Consider the following 19139-nt stretch of genomic DNA (forward strand, 5'->3'; position numbering starts at 1 on the left):
TACCTGGGCTTTGTACATAACACATGTTTATCAAAAAAATACCAAACAGAGAACCTATTTTGTCTCGGAAACTATTTGAGCGTAAAATATTGTCGAAAATTAGGTTTAGCGTCCATTTTCTTGCAAACGTGTTCGCCGTGAACAGGTTTGTACTGTTTGTCCACTTCCCTACACACGATCAGTTAATTGTCTGATTTCCTGTTTTAGTGTTCCCCCTCTATTCATCGACCCACCTCTTTTGACACACTAATGCCGCTCGAAATACTGGTCTGCCTCTCCAATTGTTATTTCATCCTCCATGTCATTGTTTGGGTTGTTGCACACTAGCTGAGCAGACTGGATCCTTCCCACGCTGGGGAGACATTTCCTCCTTGTAGAAGTCACGTTGGGGGGGGGAAAGGCAAAAGGAACTAAACTATAATTAGTATGCGACTTGAAAGTTTACGTTGCATTTAAAAAAAGGTTTATTTTCCTCTCCATTCCCAATGCAACAAAAACAAGGAAATAAAAAAACAAATCCAACGATGAAGGCATAAACACACCAGATGTATAAACGGTGGTACCCGTAAAAACAATGCAAATGCCATTTTCCACGCATAAACTGGCATTTATTACAGAAGAATATACACACCTCAGGTCATGCACGTGGTTTTGCAGAGCTGGCAGTGGCCGAAATGATGACGCAGAGATTAAATATAAGTCAAGACACAGTTGTTTACTTTTTTTGTTTTTTTAAACCAGTTTCCTTGATTATTACTTTTGAAGTCTCCACAGCTATCTGTGAAAACTCAACCAAAGGAGGTTTCTGTTCAGTAACTGTTTCAGTGATGCGTTTCATCATTTGTTTTACAAACGTTTGAGCCCTTATTTCCCCACCTAACGACTTTATAATTTAATCGTTAACTGTGAAAACACTTTTGTAAAGTCTGGTCCACGATGAGCGCTGTAAATTCACTGTTGAGCCTCATTACATTTAGCACAGTTGATGAGAGCTATCACTGTGATGACTGTTCACGCATATAGTACATGTGATAAATGAACAGTACAGATACCGTAAATGATAAAAAAAAACCTTGTGTAACGGCTGAGCAATTTTCTTTGTTGTTTTTCTAACAGTCAATTCAAATCAGTGGTTGAGTAGGTACGATTGTCAATAGATAAATAGAACTCCTTTTTTTTTTTTTTTTTAAATAACATTTCTGCATTTATAGTAAACTGCGGGAGAGGAAATGGCTCTTGTATGTGGGTACTCCAAATTAGTTGAGGTTTATAAAACGTAAAGCGACATGTATTATTATTACCAACCTGACAAAAAGAAGAGTCCTGCATTTTTGTTTATTCAGCGTTTTAGTTGTGAATCTATAAAGCTTTATGCACCTGGCCCCTCAGGAATCCTAAATTACATTTCTCCCTCAGTAAAGTCTAGAAAGAGTTCCCTCAACAGTTTCATCGCTACTGTAACAGGATATTTAAATTTGACTGTAAATTTGCATTTAAATAGCACGGCTCAAACAAAACCTGAAGCCCACGAACAGCATCAATCCGTAGTGCTACTAGTGGTCAGAAACTCAAGGGTATCTTTAAGGTTGAAACTGTCTCGTAGCTAATTAACAGGAGCTAAAATTACAAAACAGGCTGCAGTCACAGGAAGATATAAAATGTGGCTGACCTTTGTCTCGTGTGGTGCATATTAACCAGGGAGTCTGACAGCAGCCGTTAAGATGTAACTTCCTTCTACTGAATAGCAAATGAGTGGAATCAGACAGTGTCATCATCCACTCATCCAGTTGTCATGCAGCTCAATCCATGTCAGAACTTGCTTGGCTGTTATCAGGTGTGCTCGGTGGCAAAAAGTATTTTTTTCTACTGTAATGTTAGCTTTTTATATATATACATATATATATATATATATATAATTACAAAAACAAACATTTTATGAGCATTTTAAGGCCTTAACATTTGCCATATTTTTGTACAGTTACCATGGCTACAAGTGTCATTCTCCGTTTGCGTTTAACACGGCGTTAGGGGGGGGGAAAAGACACTGTTCACTTTTTCATACACACCGTGTCCATGCCACAAACAAACAAGCCAACATCTACATCCAGAGTGCTCGATCATGTTACATCACCATCCCTCTTCCATAAATGTCCCCCTGCTTCCTGGATTTTTGGAGTTTGTCTCAGCTGTTTGGTTGGCACTTCTTGTCCAACTCTCTGTGGACTGCAGATGAATGTAGTCCATAAGACATTTATGCTGGTGGAGGAAATGGCTCTCCTAAGCTAGAGGCTACGTGTCTGGCTCAAAGGAAGCATGCCGGTCATTAAATAGGCCTTTGCAATACAAAGTTAGTCGTTCATTTTTCTGGTCGTTTGCCGTTATTGTTTTTATTTGTTGATGAAAAATGTGACACATTTATCTGTAGTTCTTGTTTTAAAATGTTCATTTTACACTGGACTAGAATTTATCTTATTTTATTATTTTTAATGATTTTTCTTTTTTTGGGGGGGGGGGGGGGGGGTGATTTTGCCTTTTTATATTGTCAATTAACAGACTGGCGAGAGACAGCAAACAAGTGCAATGAGAGAAATTGGTGTAACATTCAACAAGGATCCTCCCAACAAGGAATTGATCCATGGACCTTGCAGTTATGTGGTGTGTGTGTGCTTTAATATTAAGGCAGCCTGACCTCTGGATTTGCAATTGATTTGCAATTTTTCCTGAATTTCTGAATTCAATTCCTCGTCCTGATAGACGTTATTTTCACGAGAACCTAACTCCTGTATCACACGTTTGCAATGGCGTTGCAATCCATTCATCCATCTAAAATGTATTTATTATTTTATTTAAGAGTATTGAGTAGAATTCATGCTGTTCCTCAGCAGCAGTTTCTGGTTTGTTTCAGTTTGACCTTTGTAACCTGCACCAGGACCGAGAAAGTGAAGCTTGCAGATTCAAAATGCTGTCAAACACCACGGCAAAAAAGACAAAGCCAAAAAAAAAAAAAAGCACTGTTGGATATATGAGTGTAGCTGAGCACAGTTTGATGTATTTCACCTGACACCTTGGGAGTGTGAAAGACGGGCAGAGTCTCCCAGCAAGCTGGTGCGCTGGAAATTCAAGATAGATGAGAAAGAAGCTCTGAATGCGCGAGTGTATTGACACGGGTGTGCTGGTGCCGAAGACGGGCTTTAATATTCCAGTGATCACCTTTTTGCCTGTTTTCATTCACGCTCCCCTCGAATGAGTCATCATGTAAGCAATCTAAAGGACGCACACTAACGCTCGCGCACTGTCGCACACGCATGCACGTTGCCGTCAACGCCCAGGAAACCATAAATTAGGCCTCTCTCTTTCTTACCAGAACCGTCACTAGGCAGATGAACAGAAAGACAAAGCTAGCCAGAGCCCTAGCAACAGAGAACCTGCCTCAAACACACACACAAGATCATTCACTTCATCACGTTCACATTTGTTCTTGCCGACGAGCACACACACACACACACACACACACACACACACACACACACACACACACACACACACAGAGAGAGAGAGCAGCCCCTCGTTTCTCCCTGACACACAGACGCATACGGTTAATTGGATTGGAATGAAATTTTCAGCCGTTTATACTTTGAGGTCCGGTGGACACGGGAATATAGGACGAGCAGGTTCTGTGTAGGTGTTGAACCAACAATGGGGTGAAATTCAGAGCGTTGTGTGTGTGTGTGTGTGTGTTGGATTGTGTCTGTATAACAGGGCAAAACAGGCCTTTCCAGTTGAGCCGAGCGGTAGGTGTGGCAGCTAACTGTAGACCTGCGAACTGAAGGACTTGACGTCATCCAGGTGAAGGAGTGTGGATTTTCCCTCACTGCTTCGATGCATTTCTGTTGCTCTGTTCAGTCCTTTGATGTCACAATGCCGTCAATACTTGGACGTCTTCCTGCGATCTAATGTGCGTTTTGTTTTTGTTTTTTTTACGCGGCGATGTAGACTGTGGCCTTTCGAATTATCATATGCAGAAATAAATGGGTCAAAGAACAAGGGGAAAACTAAAACAGATTATCGGATAAAAGTTGAATGTAAATGTACAAAAGTGTTTTTAAAGCGCACAGCTGGTGGCAAGTGTTCAAGCTGCCATTGTTTATGACCTCAATAACTAGTAACGCTGCTTATTATCCGAACATATCTGCCCAATTTACTTTCCTGACTGACCAACCTACCTGAAAATGCTTTTCGTTGCCCAACCTGGTGACCTGCTTGATTCTGAGCTTCATACCATTCGAGTGCTGCAGGCTTAGCTGCAATCATTGGAGGAAAGTTTCTGATCTCTGCTTAGTCCCACAGAGTCTGAAATCCATTCGGGGGTAAAATTAGGTTATTCGAGGTTCAAATCAGGCAACAGAAACCTGCAATAAGCAAGTCACCGTGATCAGGCTAATCGTTCTCCCTCCGTTTCATAAATTCAGTGTGCGTCCAAAAGACAATACAGCCTCGCTACTTTGGATCCAAGTGCTAAATTGAATGTCTCTCCAACACAAATTGTCTCTGTTTATAGTGGTGGCCATCGCCGTATTAAAATTTCTAGTTTTGTATTTCTTGTGCTGTTGGTGTTAATTCCTCCAACAAATGCATTGTTCCATTCATTTTCTCTCAAAACAGCTGTTCCAGAGTTCCCACAGAGGCTTATTTTGAGTGGGTTAGCTGCTCAGATGGTGGCCAATCTCAGTTTATGATCACTGGAGTCACTGGATGACAGCCAAACTCACTTGATATGGCACCTCTGCTTTTTTTTTTTTTTTTTTTTTTTTTCCATCGTATATCAGCATTTCAACTTATTCTGGCGTGCGCAGAGGTCATCTGTGTTTCCGGTGAAGTGAAAACCTGTATTTCATCTGTGCATCCGTCAACCATTCAAACCAGCCACCCTGAGAGAGCCACACAGACCTGTTTACCCCGATGGCTCGCATGCACCACTTCACGCCCACGGAGTTGCATAGCAGCAGAACGAGGGCACACAAGAACGTGCAAATGCAGTGTGTCCCAACTGAGACGGCGACAGAGCAAACACAAGCTTGGGATTGATTTGAAGTGCACGCACACGCACACACACACATACCTGGTGAGTTAGGATACCCCAGCTCAAGAGAACACACATGCACACAACAGTACATTCACAGTAAACTGTGACCCAGCGTGACACCACCTCGCTAAAGTAAGGGGCCTCTTGCAAATGTACTTGGCCTCGTGTGGTGGCGAGTATGTTCGGCTGGTATGAATATACCAGCTGTACTGTACGTGAGGCAGTACCCTGCAGAGCTTCAGAAGAGAATATATTCCATCAAAACACTACGCCCCAGCCTCGTTTAACTGTGTTTTCTATTATGCCTTGTATCAGAAGGACTGTCAGACAGGTGCAGTAGCATTTCTCCGGGCTAGGCTATTTGGTAGCTTTTAAACTTTCCTTTTAATTTCCCTTTCATTAGAGCGGTTGCAAAGTTATTCTCTCTCTGGGTTTCCTCATAATTAGTAGGTCTAGTTGGGAGCTGTGGTTTCAGGCTTACTTACCATGAAGCAAAATATGGTGATTAAGAAGATAACAACTTGCTGCTACTCTGTTTAGTTAGATTTAGTTTTAACCGTTACGCCACTGTATGGTAGTATTACGATCCTGGAAGCTAAATATTCCCGTCCAAGGACAACAACTTTTCTTCAGCATAATTTCTGGGAACTTATCTTGGAAAGGGGGAAAAAAAAAAAAAAAAAAAAGAGTGAGGGATGGGTAGAGAGGGAGGGAGCCAGAGAAAATATAGGAAGGACGAGGAAGATACAAACCACTATCGAGATAGAGGGCAGGAATTAGCAAGCGACAAATCTCCATGGCAACGCAGCCATCACGACCTAAAGTTGGGGTGTGTGTGTGTGTGTGTGTGTGTGTGTGTGTGTGTGTGTGTGTGTGTATTCATAAAATAAGAGTTAGTTCAGTTGAGTTTTAGGATTGCAATAATAGAAGGTTCATCTTTTAACTTTTAATTTGAACTCTTTTTGTAACCTCACTGTTTTCCCTGCACAAGACCCGTGTGTTGCAGAGCCTCGTTTTTTACCATGGCCGACATATAAATTTATAATGAAAATGTCATCATTAATAGAGCACATGTGAAACAGCAGTGCAGCTGTAAAGGATATTGGCAAAGAACAGTTTGATGAGGTAGAAAAGTAAAGTTTCACAAATGTTTCTTTTCCAGCATTACCAGCCTTAAAGTCAAGTTAAGCCCATTTGGAAGGTGTTAATTATTTTATTTTTTTAAAGTTTAATTTAAACATGTAGAAGTGTAGTTAAGGAGGAGTGCTCTCAATAACTACAGATTTAACCAGACTCTAACATGTTATACTATTAATAACCATATTAGGGAAACTTAATCATGAGGTCGCATGTGGCCGACATCACAGCAGCTCTTTAAAATTAACTCAGAGGGTCTGACTCAACAGGATGTGTCAGAGTAAATGGTGATTATTTTATATTTTGCCATTAAAAAAATTAACCATCTTTAATTGGCAGTGTTAAATTATAATAAATCAAATTTGATATTGATTAGAAATGGATTCATTTACCATAACCCATCCCACATTTCATCACCATAAATGGTACTTATACTCTTACTCTGCAAATAACCTTGCATCTTATTACACTTCTTTTTTTTTTTATGACTATCCCGTAATGTAAACAATTGTGTAATCTTCAGCTGTTACTTCATTTTCCATGTGTAATGCATAGCTAGAGTAACTGCACAGGTATCTGCTCTCTGTCCTGTGAGCCCATCCTCTACAGTGACAGACGTTGTCCTCAACAGGAAGGGACGCAGTGGTTAACTTGTAGTTAATTATTTCAAATGAGGGGGAACATTGTGATTATATTTAATTGTTAACAGCAGTTTGTGACGTGGCAATCTGAAAAAAGCGACACGGAGAAATAGCTACCAATGAGTCACAGTTGCCAAAGTTGGCAGGAAAGTACCCATATTTCGATCGTGTATAATTGCAGGAATAATGTGTCTGCGTAATTATACCTCATATTTCAGAAATCAAAAGCACATGATGAAATCGTTAGGCATATTTCACACAATGCAGATTTATTCACTGTTTTCCACTAAAAACAAGTGGCTCAGCTTCTGTAGTGAGGACCAACAAAGAGAACTGACCCCAGATATTAGGTTCAGCTGTGATTACAGAGTAGGAGGTTAATGTCCTTAATAGGTTTAAGAAAAAGTGGACAGAATATTTATCTGGAAGCCTAATTACATGTCTAGTTGGTAATTGATCAGTGTGATCAGGCAGTGCAGTAAACAGGAAGTTCTGGAAGGTGTTTTAAACTCACCTCTCACTTTATTACACCCCCCCCCCCTCCCAAAAAAAAAAAAAAAAAAATTAGCCTCTCTGCTGTAGCTGACGTTTTTGCCCATGTTTGCCTATCTTGCGTTTGGTTTCAGCCGCCTCTTGTTAGTAGTGCGTAACACCTCCTTCACTTTCGTAACTGTACTGTGTAAAGTTCCATCTGGTTGTATCTGAGTGGCTTCCTCCCAGAACTCAGATTAGTAAAGGTCAGTGATAATGAGGCCCGAGTCAAAACACACCCAGTGCTACCTTGGATTAACTTCACGGCTGTGTGTGTGTGTGTGTGTGTGTGTGTGTGGTGTGTGTGTGTGTGTGTGTGTGTGTGTGTGTGTGTGTGTGTGTGTGTGTGTTTTGGTCATGTGCAAATGCTTTTATTTGCAGTGTGGCACTAAATGGCTTTCAGCTGCAAACGTCTTGTCAGTGACTTTTCATTGTGTGTGTGTGTGTGTTGGAGGGGGGTCTCGAGTGTTGGTCCGGATATAAACAGTCTACTAATGGTCTCCACACGGTAGACCAAAAAAAAAAAAAAAGGCAACATGCTGGCCACACGGTAGCTGGTGAAGTTCAGCGCAAACGGCGCCTTACTGTGTGGCAAAGATTGGAAACCACTTTGTTATTCTTGTTGTTGATATAGATATCAACCAAGTTGAAGCTGTACTTAAGCTGTCATTTGGCTAAACTAACAAATTGAAATGAAGTCAGGTTAAGGAATTGTTGTGAAATCCTTTCGCGAAGGTGATACAAAAAAATTATTCATATCATTTTATATAAAGTGTCTTTAAAGAAAAATGCAGATTTGCTTTGACCTCTGGCTGAATGTGGCTGCTGATTTGTGTTGTGCTCTTATTCTCTGCCACTATCACTGGACTGACACATTTTACACACGTTAACAGTGTGGATGTAAATAAGATGCCTGCAAGCAACATGAACAGCTTGCCAGTTAATGATTTCAATCATCATGATTTCTCATGTCAAAATCCGAAGAAACATTATTTAGTTATCAGAAACACATCGTACTGTAAAAAGGGAATTTTGCCCGGGAAATATCCAGAGAGTAACGTACCAGCCTAGCAGGAGTTATGTCTTAATTCTTGAGCGGTCCATTGTTGTTCCTTTGTTGGCGAGCTGCTTGAAATGTAATCCAAACATAAGATTTTAACTAGAAATTATAAAAGTAAAATTAATATCATGGAGCACATGCTTGGCTTTTTGTTCAAAATGTACTATTTGTTGTTGGAGCTGCAGCTAAAAGTAGAGGTCATAATCTTTGTAGATTATAGCCTTTTGTTTTTATGACCTGTGACGACTATCATTTTAAACACATTTAACCATTTTATAAATATGCAGGTTTATAAATTAGATTTATAAGTGATCCTCGCTTACTGGCACTAATTCACTGTCACCTGAAGTGTCTTTGTGTTTCCTATTTACTACGTCTATTCCTTCTACAAGAAGTCCCTTCATGTGCTGTGAATGTCATGAACACAGCCACAGTTACCCAACATACCCTCTAATATGTTGCACTCAGTTTTGTCATGCGAACATGTCAAATTAAGTGAGTACATACATTTTTTGCATTTTTAGCAGTTTAATGTTGGTATTCATTAGTCGCATTCAACATCAGAGAGTAATATGAGAACAAAACAATGATGTCACTTATTGTCCCCCAACATGTCTATATATATATATATGTCTGTGTGTGTGTGTGTGTGTGTGGGTTAGGGGAGGGGGGTTTTTGCTCAGCCTGCAGCTGCCCAAAAATGAAGGAAGAATCAGAAGACAAAAATAGTCAGACATGAAAGAGGATAGGAGAGGAGGAAGACCAAAGAGTTGAGGGCCGTGGAAGAACTCGGAGGGAACACGCTTCAATTGTAAGGTCCAGCTTATGGGCTCTCAGAAGTAGTTCGCAAGACTATCCGGCCACGGCAGAAATCTCAAGTGTTTATCGCTGTTCGAAAAAGCCTCAAAGGCCGAGTGAAAAGCAAAAAAGCCGTCATGGAAACGGGGGAGCTGTTATGTTGTTGAAAAGTTCGGATAATGATGCACTTTTTGTTGTTTTCGTACTCGGCTGTTCACGTAAAAAAGTGCCACAAATGGTTGCGTAATAAATGGGGGAAAAAAAAAAAAAAAAAAAAGAGCTGGAGGAAGAAGTCCAATGCCCAGCTCCTCTCTTACTTCCACACAGCTGCCCAATCACAGCCTGAAGTGCGTGTGAATGTCAGATCGTCTCAGTTGCATCGAGGTTTTGCATGTTACCAACCCCGGTTAGCTGGGTTAGTTTGCTTTAGGTCCTCTTTGAGGGGAAAGCTCATTTAAATATGCCTTGATGTTATTTTGTCTGTTGTTTGTGTGTCTTTGTTTCTGTTGAATGTGTAACATCAAACTGCCCGGAGACAGCAGATAAAAAAATTAGCCTCTCGACTGCATTTTGACATATTTTTAACACGTATTGATGTGTGAATACTTTTAGTAAATAGTAAGTGTGTAGTAAATAAACCGTGAATAGCGTTTATGAATATATGAAAACAGAAAAAGTCTGATAAAGTATTAAACTGACCGATCTTTGCCGTATCATTCTCCAGATTTTCTCTGCTCACAGAGCTACAATAGGAGACAAAGTAAACTCGGGGTCTATTCATATCTCAAACGCAGCTTGCTTTTTTAGCGAGAAACGGCAAATTGTCAAAAAGTTGCCACCCAGAAATTAAACAGTGTGAATGCGTCATGCTACCGTCTCGCTAGCAAACAAAAGTTGACATTTCCATCTATATTTACAGCTGCACTGTGCATCGAATCACTCGTAATTACAAACTTTACAGGAAGCCAGCATTTGCGTTGCCTACTGTATTGACTGTGTAACCCCAAAACACACAAAGCTAAACAGTGTCACAGATGGGATACTGCTGTGTTGCAGCTGTGCAGCAGTTTCCTAAGCAGACATTCATAGAGCCTCCCTTATGTCTTGTCTGTGGTTGTATATTTATGGAAAGGTCTTTTTTACAAGCTCGTTTGTTTTTTAAATGCAATTTTTAGTTATGGATTTGTTGTTGTAGAAGTTCCCGGCAGTCAAAGCAAGCCTCACCTGTCGCGGGTTTCTCCAGCTTTTTCCACATCATTGGTCGTATATGTTTTTAGTAGTCTTTAGTAGACCTGTGTAATTTGACAGTTTTGTCGTTTTATATTTGGGCAGCTCGTCCTTTGGATGGTCGTCACGTTTTTGAAAATGGTCTGAATGGCCCTCTGATTTCAAATATATCTGCACATCCCAAAATACAGTATTTGTCTTACCGGTCGATCTTTGCCTGCAATTATGACCACGTGTCCAAATCACAGAATCCTTAAGATTGTTGTTCTGAGTCAGTGTTGTCATTTACTGCTTTACCTGTCAGTCAGCATGTTTGCATGCAGACTAGCAACCACTTACTTAAGAGAAATCATCTGAACCAGGCACTCGCCTACCGGAGCCACAGCGGAGCTGTGGAGGGAGAATTTCTCACCGGGACCAACTCCGTCGGGCGTTTCTTCCCCATTAAGTTGCTTCCTGAGGTTAACTTGTTAACTAAGTTGTGTCAGAGAATTTAGTAGAGTAATTTACCTTGTGGAACATGGCAAAGTAAAAACCAGTCTTTAATTCAGTAAGTCAGTAATTATATACCCTCATTAAGACTTGAATCATTGGTTGTGTGTACTTTGTGGGCTGGAGGTGTCATTGCTCTTATATATACACCCAACCCTTCTCTCACTCAACAAAAACAAATAACTGAAAAACACAAATGAGGTAATTACACTACAAACAAAATATCAATAGCAATTATTACATTTTTGTATAAATTTAATTTAATGCTGGTCTTTGAAATACTGCAAAAATATGCTCATTTTCAAAATCTTTTTTGTGAATGTTGATTAAAAAGTGATATAATGTTGACGTTTTTAAAATGCTTGCACCATATTTTAATAGCCTAATTTTAATATCTACTACTACCAGTAGCAGCTAATAAAAACCATACAATTTACTGCTTTTCATAAAGAGATCAAATTAATATTGAGCAGAATTGAGTTCAGCCTATTGGTCCAGCCCTCCACAACAGTCCCCAGTTTCTCATGAGGCCCTTTGGGAAAATGAATTGCCCACCCCGGCATTAAAGTAACCCTACAGCAGAAATGCGTTCAAAATGTATAGATAGTTATTCAGCTGTGGAAACGTATTGTTTTTGTCTGGACTGATAGGTGACTGAGTGAAGTCATACCACTGATGTGTGATTGAGTTTTCATATTAATATTTCTCTCTCACATACCAGGTGTTTGGAATGCAGTGGCCATATACTCGGTTTTGATCTGGTCTGTTTAGACTTCGAGAGGCTTGTCGGCTTTATGAAATCAGGCTTTTGCATAAAGCTGGAAATGCAGGGAAAAAGTCGTGATGGGATTTCAGATGTACACATGACCCATTTATTACAGCACTTTACTGGTGGTGTGTAAGAAACTGTTGATACACTTGAGTTTATAATCCTGTGTGATTCTGTATCGATTCTTCAACACACTGGATTTTTAAAGGAATAGTGTAGATTCAGAGATTGATGACATTTTGTTATGCTGTTGGGTGTCAGAGAGACTGTGATGAATTCAAATGCAGAATCCTCTTTTCTGATTGCATAAAAATAGTCAACTTTATCTTTATCTATTTTCTACATATGGTGCTGTTTTCTTTAAACTATCCTGGCTTCAAATATCATGTCGGCAGATTCTTGCAAATCCACAGCCCGAGTGGCCTACCATTACTTCTTTGATATTTATCGATAGGAATAGCTATTCCCAAGCATCTTCAAAACCAGGCCAGTATAAAATTATGTAACCCTGACAAAGTTTTAAATCCCATCAAAGCAGATCAATTAGGTTGGCTCATCACTTTTTTTTTTTTTTTTTTAAACCCCTGAGAGGCACAGATGTTTTGTTGAGGGCAAGATATGACCTGTAGGTGCTATTTTGGACCGCAGTGCTCCAGTGACATCAATGCAATGCTGAGCAAGTGACAGACGGAGTTAGGTCACACAGACCTCTGAGGACAGCTCAGCTCATTGAGAAATCAGCTTTGTGGGGTCATATTGGGTCTCATTGTCTCAAAAAGTGCTCACATATTGTCTGCCTCCCTCTGCCTCATGTTCCAAAAATAAAAATCCTTTGCCTCCCCCCCCCCCCCCCCCCCCCCCCCCCCCCCCCCCCCACACACACACACACACACACACACCACACAGAAGACCACATAAGGCCCTTCCCCTGTCCTCTGGGTTTAATGTAACTGTCATTCGTTTTTAATCCCAGTTCCCCCGCTTGTGTTGAAGCTTAATCTGGCCTATTACAATTTATGCATGTCTGCACTGTCAGGATGAGGATCCTTGTGTGTGTCTGTGGCTGTGTGTGTGTGTGTGGAGGAGGGGGGATGGGGGGGGGGGGGGCGTCGGGGGGTGATTGGGATGCAGACATTAGATCATACCATCTGGAGCAAGAAACATACAAACACTGTCAATTAATCATGGCTATCCTTGTTTCCCATGGCACAAGATTTGGTAGCAGGGAAGTGTGGTCTGTGCATGGTAATTTGCGACGGAGAGCGAGCCTCTAATTTGTTGAAGCTAGAGGGAGATAATTAGGAGAATAAAGTGACTGGTTGGTGTCAGAGGGAGAGAACAAAGGAAAGAGACAATTCGTGCGGACCCCTTCACGTCGCACCAACAGTGTGAATTTCAGCAGACCGTCTCCCTCGTTGGTGTCAAATCTCTGAGGAGTGTGTGCAGTTCGTGCCTCTGTGTATGTCCGCGCACACGTCTGCATACCCGCACCTTTGTGTGTGTATTCTCGTATCTGTGCGCCGACGTTGCTGTCACAGCCTGTGTGTGTGTGTGTGTGTGTGTGTGTGTGTGTGTGTGTGTGTGTGTGTGTGTGTGTGTGTGTGTGTGTGTCGTCACCCTGGAGCCAGTCGTCCTCTCTTCTGACCCTGATCCCTGTCACCTGTCCGCTCAGATCACACACACACACACACACACACACACACACACACACACACACACACACACACACACACACACACACACACACACACACAATTGCTGTGACCCTTTCCTGGAGTTGAAACCCAATCGCAGTTGCCAGCCATGCAAAACTTGCCAGCACAGCAAGGTTTTGTTTTCTTTTTTTGGATATGTGTTTGACTTGAAGGACCTTCTGTCTGAACTGAGGCAATTTTTACACCATAACTACCATATAAAGAGACTATTAAAGTGATTTATGTATTTGTACAACTTTAGCCTGGCGAAAGCTGTGCAAAGACCAAACATCAGGAAAATACCGTCGTTGTGTGGTTTCGAATTGAAGTCAGACAGTTTCTAAAAAGCAGATGTACAATACTTAATTCCTCTGAACCCTGATGTGATCATCTTACCTGTAAATAAATATTGTGTGGGCGTGACTGACTGCAGTGTCAAACATTAACCACAGTGACGGTCAGAAATTCGAGACTTGAGCTCACAGTGGCAGCACATATGTATATCTATATATCTAAAAGGAAGCTGGTGTTATCTGGCCGTGGGCATAGTTCCAGTGTTCGTCTATTTACTGACATCTGTACATACCCAAAATATTAAGCACTGTGCTGTGTGATGGTAAATACAGGGAGGAAAATGTTACAAGGAAATGTTGGAAAAAACATTAGTAATCAGTGCATTTGCTTAAACACAGCTTTTGTATCAATAAAGCAGTAGCTGTGTTGTTTTCTCCAAAAATGAAGTATATGACTCTTAAATAAGGAGAGCATCTAAATACAGCTATAAATGTGCTGTTTTTTCTCTCGGTTGGTTGAGAAATAAAAATGTTTTTTACCTTATCCAAGTGCAGCCCACTCATTTTTATTTAGCTGTTTACATCTCACAAGTATAGAGGATGTAATCAATATTGGCTGACTGGTCCAAGTTGGTAGCTTTATCTCGCCACTTCTGTGTAGAAGTACAGCTGTATCTTTAGAGCTCCAAACGTACAATAAGAACTGAAGGCATTTAGGCCTTTATAATGTGGAATAGCCTCACTGAATACACAGTTAAAAACCTAAAGAAATGCATACAGAAAAAAGCATGCGCATGCTGTTGAATTTAAGCTGCTGCGATCCAAAATGTGTTGAGTGTTATTTTCTTATTGTTCACATAAAAGCAGCTTATTCAGATGGTTTGCGTGGAGCTCAGCTATGTGAATAAATGTTCCTAAACATGAGCAGCTCTCAGAGAGAAAAAGATTAGACACCCCTGCTCTACGTAGTTACCCAATTTAAATTTATTATTACACGTTGTTGATAGTTGTTGTTGTTTTTCTGCCTTTATTGAATGAATGAAATGGTGGCTAACGTAAGTTTAAATGGTATCTGTCTTTCTAAGCTTTAAATATCCTGTAATTTTATGCGCCATACATGTTTGGCACAGCTTGAATAAAAGCGCCGTTCCATCACGTTTCTCCCGTCTCTTTGTTACTTTCCGCCTACGCGTCATCAAAGCTTTCTTACGATTACATATCGCCTTCTCTCTTTCCAGGAGCCCAAGTCATCATCTGGCCGCTCCAGCATGCCGCGATGTCGGAACTCCGTTTCCACGACCACATCAGATGACCAGCCGCATATTGGTAACTATCGGTTACTGAAAACCATCGGCAAAGGCAACTTTGCGAAGGTCAAACTGGCACGACACGTCCTCACCGGAAAAGAGGTAGGCCCGCACGCACACACACACAGGCTTTAATCTTATCCTGTGGTTCCTCTTTCAGAGTCGTCTTGACTTTTTGAACTTGAGGCTTTTATTTTTAGCTCCTTCAGTCACATTCTGGACAAATGCTTTTGCCATTGACTCTTTATTTTTTTTTTTTAAATCCAGTGCTCAGAAAATCTTGAGGAAACCGGATGAGTTTGTTTTTTATTTATTTTTTTTAGCCCGTGCCTGTTTCATCTCCCAAACCTTTTCGGAGTAGAAAAGAAGCCCATATGTTTTTAATTAGTTTAGATGGGGGAAAAAAAGTAGAAAAACACTAAATGTTTGTCTGATGTCTAAATAGTAATCTGGCTTCCTGGTTGCTAAGGATAGGGGAGGGTTCATGCTGTGATACCCAGTGGGCTTGGTCTGATCTCAGGCTTGCACGGCTTTGGAGACGGTACATCTGCTGCAGCAGATTAGATCACCATTGTCAGCCTGAATAGAGAAGCCTAAATGTGTCCGGCTTACTGTGAATTCCAGATGTGATGTAACTTAGTGATCTGTACCTTTAAGGGAAAAGCTGTGTCTGCAGTGAGCCCATGCTGGGCCATGTCTGATGCCCAGTCAAGTCAACTCTCCGTCTGCTACATGTGAGGGAGAAAGAGGGAAGGGTGGGCTGCCTCTGTCAATGTGTGACAGCTCCTATGCCCGACACCCTGATAACACTCCATGTGACTCGCTGGAACGCACACACGCACACACACCCGCACACACGCACACAAACACGCTCAAAGACAACAAGGGAGAGTCAGAGGACATGAAAGAGTCAGACAAGGGGTGAGAGAAAGAAGTTGGTTGACAGAGTAAAAGACAGAAATCCGAGAGTTAAGTCGATCTCCCCTTTCTGAGTCCTTGCTAAGAGATAATTCTTTGTTTCCCTCCCTTCGTGCCCTCTTTTCTCTCGTTCTGTTTCATCTCCTTTTCTCTACAGCTCTCACTTTGAATCCCTCCCATCTGTCTGTTTCGTTTTTCTATTTTTATTTTTCCCAGCTCCTGTCTTGTTTCTCTTTCATTCCCTCTCTGTTTTTACCGTTCTCGGTCTCCTTTGCTGGTAACAACTTTTGGATTATGAACTGTAGACCTCAATATGGCCGAGGTAAAAAACATGCTTCAGCTGTCTGTGTGTGTCTGTCTCTGTATTCTGTCCTATTATGCAACTGTCACCTGCTGTGATTGTGTGTTTATCACTTAATGCCGCGAGATTGTGTCGCTGTGTGTGTGTGTATGTGTGCGATGTGTCCAGAAAGATAGCAGTGTGTGTGCTGTCCTATCACAAACTGTGGATGGGCAGGTTTGTGCGACAAAGATGCGTCAAACCCATACAGCAAGTGTAATAAATTAATTAAGTGTCATAATACATGAACACATTTTTGTTTCGCATTTAGGTGGCTGTAAAGATCATCGATAAGACACAGCTCAACTCCTCCAGTTTGCAGAAGGTGGGTCTCTTTAACTCTCTCTCTCTCATTCTCATTTTCAAGTCACTTTCGTGCCCCATGTCTCGCTCTTTTTCTCTCTCTCTGTGTCTTTCTGAAGTGGTCTAGTTCTCAGAGAGAGTTTTAATTACAGGAAACAAGCTGCAATTACTTCCTTTGATCGTGGCAGGGTGGGGTCTGTCCACTGACACGCACACTGTCTAACCCTGTATGCTTGCAGACTGAACGCACACACCAGACAATCACGCGTCCACAGGCACAAGGCATAGAATACACACGCGTGCGTAAATGCAGACTCGACAAGAAAATGTTAAGACAAAGCGAAGTCACTGACAGGGCCGAAACATAAAGCCAGCGACAAATGCGAACGTTCGCACACCCTTATGTGGAGTGTTGAGACGCATGTGCACGAGGGCCAGAATTAGCAGGGAAGTCTCAATATAATACTCGATCGGGTCTTTAGAGAGTTGCTTCTCGTTATTCTGCCCGATAAACGCGAATGTCTGTCGCTGACCGAGTGATCTCAGTTACTCCGTTGGTCAGCCGATCGCCACGACTCTGCGTTTCCAATTAATAGCTCATCTCGTGGCAGTAAGGAAAGCAGACATCCCTGTTCCCCGCAACGTCCTCCGGCTTGTCCCGGTGAAACACGAGCATGTCCATAGGTGAAGTAGAGGCTGCAGGCCGACCTGCCGGCTCAGTTCCCTCTTTAGCATCACAGTCCGCTCCCAATCAAAAGCCCTGATTTCAAATTAAAAGCCTCATAGTGTTTCACTCACAGCCGTACACTTGGTTTTCACCTAGTCTTGTTTTTTACTGTACAGTGGTGGGAGCAAAATCTACGATGCTTTTCCCTCAAAGTTCACTCATTTACACTGAAAATCTTTAAAAAACTGGCCAAAATATATTAAAAAAAATAAGCTCAGTGAAACAGCCCAGCTGTCAAATGTTACATGAAGAGGTGTAATTAGTGCATTTGTGTCAGACTGTTTTCCACTGCAGATGAACGCACATTTGGTGTCCCAGTGAATGTTAACAGCGGCCGGTTAGTGTATGTGGATTAGACTCAAAATAAATTCACTGTGTACTTTCTCTTGAAGGAACAGAGCACCCAGAGAAATCTGGATCATTGACGATTATATTAATATCAAGTTCAACTGCTCAGTCGATCAGTGCGGGTCAAAAAGAGACATTTACTGCCTGTTTTCTGACCTTTAAAAGTAAAAAGAAAGTGGATCTGTGGTTGTGTTTTAAGGGGTTATTAAGTAGCTTCACAGCCTTACACTTGACGTGTGTAGCTGGCACGGGCTTTCCTCAAAGTTAAGATAAGCATAAATTCAGCATTAAAATTTTGATATAAAGCTTGGCATTGGTCCCAAATATAAAGTGATGTTGGAAAAAGTGGTTTACATTACTTTAGCAAATGTATTTTGGGATACACACGAATATTTGTACCAGAGCAGATATGACAGACTGAGCTGCTACTTTAAAAGAGCGGTGTTGCATTTAAGTTGGAAACTTTGATGCTCCTTGTTTGGCAGGTTTTTGTCTGTTTAAAGACTTTATCGGACCAAAACAGATCCAGTAAGCCCAGTTTGAGTTCACCTGCTGTCTCACAGAGAAAATAAATTCCCAGTGAGTGGAGAGCACATCCTCATGCTTTCATCACAGAAACCTGTATGCATTATTTTGACTTCTCATGTTTGTTATACTGGAATCCTAAATTGCACCAGACCTGCGATTGAAACCAGAATTGCTGAAATCTCTGCTTTTATGCCATCACTAACCATGTTTATTTTTTTTGACTCATGTTCATAAACAGGAAGTGGATGTTTTCAGTGTCATTTTATCCACCACAAACATTGACTCTGGACTCTGTTCAATTATACAAATAGGGTACTGCTGAACTGATTTATTTTTCTCTTATCCCTCCCTGTTATTTGGTCAAAGGCACAAAATCTAATTATATCAATAAAAAAAAAAAAAAAAAAGGATATATATATAATATCAATTTCACTCTACACTCTGATAGCATATTTGAAACATCACCCTGTGTTGCTTGATTCTCGCAGCTTTTTCGGGAGGTGAGGATCATGAAGATGTTGAATCATCCCAACATAGGTGAGGCACACTAAAAAAAAAATTCAGCTCTCTCATCACTCAATGAGTTACTGGAATTTATTGTTTTTTCAAGGTCATGTATTCAACAAAAATACTATTAATCCTGTTTTTTGTCTTCATTTTATACTGTCACTCTTGCTGTCTTTTTCTTGGTCAACTCTTGCTTTGACTGCTCCTCTCTTTTTTTTCTTTTTTTTTTTCTTTCTCTCATGTCCCATCTGCACTTTACTTTTCCCTCCCCCTCCAATCCTCTTTCTCTCTGCCTTTCTCTCTCCACCTGCAGTCAAGCTCTTTGAGGTGATAGAGACAGAGAAGACTTTGTACCTGGTAATGGAGTACGCCAGTGGAGGTAAGTGCCCTGTGAAATGATTCCCCCTGAAGCTCGACACTCTGTAGGTTAGATAAT

The 19139-nt window shown here is 41.1% G+C and overlaps 1 protein-coding gene across 8 annotated transcripts in view; it reads left to right on the forward strand.

The window, feature by feature from the left end:
• The window catches only part of mark2b (MAP/microtubule affinity-regulating kinase 2b), a 51625-nt gene that overhangs the window by 4957 nt on the left and 27529 nt on the right, over positions 1 to 19139 (forward strand). For all 8 annotated transcript variants that reach the window (XM_069159259.1, XM_069159251.1, XM_069159254.1 and 5 more), the window contains exons 2-5: positions 14964 to 15134; positions 16562 to 16615; positions 18685 to 18733; positions 19017 to 19082. In XM_069159259.1, coding sequence (XP_069015360.1) covers positions 14964 to 15134; positions 16562 to 16615; positions 18685 to 18733; positions 19017 to 19082 — 340 coding nt within the window. The remainder of the gene's footprint in view (positions 1 to 14963; positions 15135 to 16561; positions 16616 to 18684; positions 18734 to 19016; positions 19083 to 19139) is intronic.

The sequence above is a fragment of the Embiotoca jacksoni genome, unplaced genomic scaffold (assembly GCF_022577435.1).
Source record: "Embiotoca jacksoni isolate LCO1_2020_lvr unplaced genomic scaffold, fEmbJac1.0.p SCAF_24, whole genome shotgun sequence".
NCBI classification, from domain to species: domain Eukaryota; kingdom Metazoa; phylum Chordata; class Actinopteri; family Embiotocidae; genus Embiotoca; species Embiotoca jacksoni.